The sequence below is a fragment of the Polistes canadensis genome, unplaced genomic scaffold (genome assembly GCF_001313835.1).
Source record: "Polistes canadensis isolate GaletaPanama2010 unplaced genomic scaffold, ASM131383v1 scaffold_35, whole genome shotgun sequence".
Lineage (NCBI taxonomy): Eukaryota > Metazoa > Arthropoda > Insecta > Hymenoptera > Vespidae > Polistes > Polistes canadensis.
In genome coordinates, this window is record NW_014569582.1 from 507,291 (window position 1) to 513,936 (window position 6,646).

The following is a 6,646-nucleotide window of genomic DNA, read 5'->3' on the forward strand; positions in this document are numbered from 1 at the left end:
TAGTAGAGTTATTTATAATTTTTTATTAATTTTATTAGAGTTTTTATTTTTTGATTTAACCGCATTTGAATAGAATCTCAACAACAAAAATTGTACTAATTAATTTTGATACATTTAATTATAAATAAATACACTAGAGTATATTAATGATATATTTTCTATTTAAAAAAAAATTGATATTTAAAATTGCAATAATATTTCATAACGTGTCAACATATATTAATAAATACATTTTGATCGATAATTTTTGAAACTATCAATAATATACAAACAACTATATCAAGCATATGCACAGTGTGTGTTTTAATATGAATTATTAACAAATCTTTATAGTTTAATTAACATTAATATAAGCATACACGTCAAATAACTTGGACACTTTGCTTTAATTATTAATATTGCCTCGGTGATAATGGCTTGGATTGCAAAGGATTTAGCTTTATGAGAGTCATAAAGTCTATGGGGAAGGGGTTAAGGGGATGGTTGGGAGGTTACTAAGCGAGACAATTTAATGTATTCAAGGTTAGCTCAGGTTGAAGGGAAAGATTCAATTCATACTGTTTCTTTTCTTTTCATTCACATTTTACATTTTAATATTTTCTATACGAATAACAATAGAAAATATAATATATATATATATCATACACATGCATCGTATATTTTAAAGTAAAATAAAATTCACGTCGAATATTTTTCAATATAATTTCATTTTGAAACGTTGAACTTTTCATTTTTACATTAGGCGAACATCTTTGGAATTATTTTAGAATCTTGGCTATCTAGAACACCAACTTATTTAACTTTATTAAAACCTATGGTTAATGTTACATTGAATGTATTTGGGACAATATGTAAAGAATTATTACCAACACCTGACAAATCACATTACACGTATAATCTGAGAGATCTTAGTAAAGTATTTCAAGGGATTCTTATGGCTGATCCTACGAAAATAAATGCAAGTATTTGTCTGTTATTAATTAACACACTCGAATTTTTATGATATTTCTACATCTTTTTTTCTTTTTCTTTGTTTTCTTTTGCAGTCTTACGAAAAATTATTTCTTTTATGGTATCATGAAAATACTCGTGTATTTAGCGATCGTTTGATTAACGACGACGATCGGAATTGGTTCAGCAAACTTTTACAGGACACTTTAAAGGAACAGTTTGATTACGATTTAACAGATCTCGTTAAAAATAAAATATTGTTTTACGGTGATATTTCTAATACTGCTGGACAATACGAACGAATTACTAATATTCGTAAGGTAATTGTTTTAAAAAAAGAAACAAAAATAAAAGAAAAAATAAATTTTGAATACAATTTTTTGATTACAGATGAAACAAATTGTGATTGAACATTTGGAAGATTATAACAATTCGACAACTGCACCAATGAAATTAGTATTCTTTCGAGATGCTTTAGATCATATTTGTAGAATTATTCGTATACTTCGACAACCCCGAGGAAATGGACTTTTATTGGGCATGGGTGGATCAGGTATTTAAAATTATAATTAATCAATTATTTTTTATTACAATATTAAATCTTAATATCTAATTATATTAAAGGAAAGATAAAAGAAAAGAACATTAAACCTTAAATGTTATTCTTTAAATATTTAAATTAAAATTAAACAAAGTGTTTGTTTAAAATGTTAAATCATAAATTTGAATCATTTCAAAACAAATATTCAAATCTCGGATAAATTTTGATTATTTTCAAATTCCAACATTAAAACATATACTTAACATGCAACTTTGTTTTTCAACCAAATCAATTCATATATATAATTCAATAAATAAATAAATTAAATTAATTTATCGGTGTTATATTTTTCATAATTATTTCCAGGTCGGCAAAGTTTAACAAAGCTTTCCTCGTATATACGTGAATATAATTATTTTCAAATAAAATTAAGTAAAGCATATTCTAATCATGACTGGCGTGAGGATATAAAAAGTATGATGCTAAAAGCAGGATTAGAAAATCAAATAATGGTATTTTTATTTTCGGATACTCAGGTAAAAAAAAAAATTCATTTATCGATTTAACTCGTTTACCGACAACGTTATCGTTGTATACGTCTAAAATTTGATCGTTAATTTTTTGTTTTTTTTTTTTTCCAGATAAAAAGCGACTCCATGTTGGAGGATTTAAATAACATATTAAATAATGGCGACGTACCAAATATATACAGTTCGGAGGAAATGGAAAGAATATTTCAAGTCATGCGTGGTCCGGTTCAAGAAGCTGGACTACAAATCAATAGGAGTAACCTTTTCTCAACTTATTTGAAAGTAGTGAAAAACAATTTACATAATATTATTACAATGAGGTATGTTAATATACATTTTTCAAAATTCATTTATATATCATTTTTTCTCAAGAAAATCTATAAGTTTTATATCATATCGATCATTATAATATAGTAAAAACTTTTTTAAGTATTCAATAATAATCTAATATTCGAACGTTTCGTATTTTTCAAATACCATTAGCATTTTCATTGCTTCAATATGAAAATTGATATCGTACCCATTTACAATTCACATTCAATTGGTATAGAAAAGAAAACTTATACTACTACATATTGAAATGTATGTGAAAGAAAAGAAATATTTTATTAACTAAAAAATGGTAATAGAAAAACAGGAAAATTGTTTGTGCTTTATATACTATATTATAAAATTCCTACGTTCGAATAATTATGTTTTATTGTTTTTCCAAAAAAGTTTTTGTTAATTATTATATTTTTAACGTAGAATAGATTATTATCAAAATCGTCACGAAAACTTTTCGGGTAACCAAATATACAATATACAAGGATGTTTCATAATATATAAGATCAAGTTTAGAAATAAATAATAAGGAACACACAAACAATGAAAAATATTCATATTTATTTAATTTTGTTTTATAATTATAGTCACATTTTGTATTCAAATAATTCCAATATCTCCACAGAAGTTACTCGTATATATAATAATAAATAATAAATAAAATAAGTGTATATATATATATATAAAAGTTGCATGTGGCTATAGATAGATAAAGATGAATACGATATAATGTGACCTACACCTATGAATGAGTGATGATAGAAGAATTGAATAGAGATCGTTTGATTAGAACGTATATTGATTTTCTTGAGTATGTATATACATGTATATGTATATATATATATATACATATATGTTTATACTAACCCTTGAATTAGCTCGTTTGACTCTTTAATATATATCTAGGAATGTATTCGCGGAATAATTTTTGCCTTCTAGTGTATACACGTTTTTAGATTTTTACTGTTACGTCATATCGTGTTGTAACCTTATCAAATTTATTAAAAATATTTTCTAATTTTATTCTCATTAAATAATTGCCATAGAAAAATATGTATATCGTAGAAAAAAAAATATATATATTTACTATTAAAATTCACATTTAAAAATAAAAACGAAAGAAATATTAATAAAATCCAAAAGTTTGGTACATTTGAGATAATTAAAGTAAAATAAAAATTAAATGTTAGTTTTTTTTTATATATATATCATTATTAGGAAATAATAATAATGTGAAGTTAAAGGGGGGAAAAAAAAAAATAATAACATAAAATGTAGAAAATTTCAAATACAAAATCCCCGATTATGTTTAGAAGTTGATTTTCATTTGGATGATATTTCCTTTTATTTAGTATAATTTTTGTTAATTAATTCTATCGTGGATGCCTCTGTTGATAATTTACAGTCCCATCGGTGAATTATTCCGGTCTCGCATTAGGCAATTTCCTGCTCTAGTGAATTGCTGTACGATCGATTGGTTCTGTCCCTGGCCGGATTCAGCTCTACAGGTTTGAATTCCTTAATTTTTTGTTACACTTATAAAACATAGATCAAAATTATGAGAATTATATTCATACACTTATTCACAATTTTTATATAATATTAATAATTTTTTTTTAAGCGTAATAGGTAATTCCATAAAATTGGTATCATTAACGTCAGTTCAAAAATTGTTTCCCTTCGAAATGAAGAAAAATAACAAATAATAAGTACATTTTATTTTTGAAAAAATGTTATGTGCATACCTTTGAAATGTTCATTTAAATGTGAATATTCACATAAGATCAAAATATGATAAGATTTTAGTTTATTTTAAGGGGTTACATGGGTTTGGAACTTTCAAACGAATTTTCTTTTTTTTTAATCTTTTTAAATTCTACAACTCATCTAGAATATTGTATTGAATTTTGAAGTCGATAGGAGTAGTAGTTTCAAAGATAGAGCCTTGAGAAGCACTCAAATCTTTAAACGCGTTTTTCTCAAAACGCTTTTTCTAAAGACGGTTGTCAAGATTTCTCGAAAACTATTCAACCGATTTTCATGAAATTTGCTACACGTCTTCGTAATACTATTAACAAGGACTTGGACGAAAATCCTTCGTTTTTTTTTTATAAAATCGAATTTTAAGAAACCAAAATGTGGTGCAAATTGTAGCGAAATTTGAATGTTCTTGCTAAAAACGTTGCCAAACTTCCAAATTTCAATTTTTTTCTTTTTCCTTCGTCCAATTTCTAGTTTTAAGTATTCACTAAAAGACCTTATTTTTTTCAACAGAAAAACCCCCACCGTTTATAAGTTGTGCTGTCAATGCGAAAACACTTTTTTTCGGTGGGGTCACCGAAAATGACATCGCAATGGCTGAGTTTAAAATATTTTTCAACCAAAATTTCACAAAATGTTCTTTATATATGTATCTTAAATACTATAAAAAGTTTGAATAAGAATTCCATTTTTTATATAGAATTAAAAAATTATTGAAAATATGCTATTTTTGTATATAGATATACACGAACGTTATAATATGCGTGATAGGAAATATCATGAAAGGTTTACAAAAATTCTTTGCAATCTTACGAGAAGTTCACTATAAAGGAATATCGAGTCATTTTTGTCTTCTAGTCTGTAAAATTATTGATACGAAACGAATAAAAAATTCGCGTACGTGAACGATGAAGTTAGAAATCGAATGATTTGTATGCTTCTGACTTGTTTTCAATAGTATATTTATTAATGTTATTTAAACGTATAAAAAGAAAAAGAAAAAGAAGAAAGTTCAAAAGATTTGTAAATTTGAACTGAAAAAAATCGTATATAAGGTAAACCTTTGATAAAAAATTCGTATAACGTTTATATTTTTTCTATTATTAAAGCTTTCTTTTCTTTTTCTTTTCTTTTTTTTTTTTTTTTTTATATACTACACTATTACTTACACTATAAAAGAATTTTATAAAGATAAAAGTAATAAAACTTTTGACGAACCTTTGAAGAAAAAAAAAAAACAAAAATATTTATCGCGGCATGTTTTTATTGGTGAACAAATTCGTAGGAAAATATTTCGAAGCAAAGACTTGTCAAGCTTTGATATTTTTCGTGTTACAAAGTTGATACATTTTATTTGATGAAATATTTCGTGGTTTTTTTTTCTTTTTCTCTCTCTCTCTCTCTCTCTCTCTCTATCTCTATCTCTCTCTTTCTCTCGTTTTAGACCGTTGCAATGCACTTCCTTGCGGATATTAAAGATGAATCCATTAATGAGTCGGTTTTGAAGTCAATTGTGAAGACTTGTCAATTTATGCACTCTAGCGTGATTAAAGCCAGTGATCGTTTTTTAATGGTGAATTTACAAAACAGAAAAAAAAACAAAAAATAGAAAATAATATCGTACTATACAAGGTGGAACGTTTGAACGAAAACATTTACWCATTTATCTTTGGTTATTTTATTTCTTTTTTTTTTCTTATTTTAATAGAAATATTTTATTTTTCACGTATGACATTTACAAAAAAAAAAACAAAAAAACAATTTAATTCATATATAATTGTGTTTTGTGTGATAAATAATTTGTATCGATAAATCATAAGCGATAGAATATTTTGAAAATTTTTTATTAAATCAATGCACTCGGACTAGATCGTTTAATTTTGTGTTGACATTTAAAATAAATTTCTTTATAATAATTTCATTTAAACGCGATTCGATAACACGCGGGATCCGATTATTTTCTAAAATTTGAAAAATACATTCTCAAAAATGAATAAATAAATTATCATGGATTTTATTAAATGTTTCTTTAAACAAATTTAATCCATCCTTGTATAGTTTTATATTATATTGATTAATAAATAAAATAAACGAATTATTTTGGACTTTTTAGGAATTGAATCGTCATAATTACGTAACGCCTACATCATATTTACAATTACTGTCAAGTTATGGTGGTCTTCTTTCGAAAAAAAAACAGGAATTAAATTCTGGAATGACTCGTCTGTCCACAGGTAATCAATCAAACGTGATTGCTTTTTATATATATATATATATTTTTTTTATACTCATATCCAAGGTCGGTTCAAAAGGTATTTAACACCTTTTAGATCAATTTAATTTTCAATTTGTTATGATTTTTCTTATTAACATTTTGCTTTGACATTTTTGATTAAAAACAACACGCGGATCCAACCACAAATTTATTGGATAAACTGTGGGAAAATAGAACAAATAAATTGTGCAAACGATACACCTTTTTATTTATATATTTATTAATAATAATATTTTTATTAAATGCAATATTATTCTTTTTTTT

General features: G+C 25.0%; 1 protein-coding gene across 1 annotated transcript in view; it reads left to right on the forward strand.

Annotated features, from left to right (window-relative positions):
• The window catches only part of LOC106784439 (dynein heavy chain 1, axonemal-like), a 62,878-nt gene that overhangs the window by 39,508 nt on the left and 16,724 nt on the right, over nt 1-6,646 (forward strand). Inside the window, exons 34-41 of the mRNA XM_014743969.1 lie at nt 743-958; nt 1,047-1,271; nt 1,342-1,504; nt 1,859-2,028; nt 2,134-2,342; nt 3,752-3,854; nt 5,552-5,680; nt 6,221-6,355. Of these exons, the coding sequence (XP_014599455.1) occupies nt 743-958; nt 1,047-1,271; nt 1,342-1,504; nt 1,859-2,028; nt 2,134-2,342; nt 3,752-3,854; nt 5,552-5,680; nt 6,221-6,355 (1,350 nt within the window). The remainder of the gene's footprint in view (nt 1-742; nt 959-1,046; nt 1,272-1,341; nt 1,505-1,858; nt 2,029-2,133; nt 2,343-3,751; nt 3,855-5,551; nt 5,681-6,220; nt 6,356-6,646) is intronic.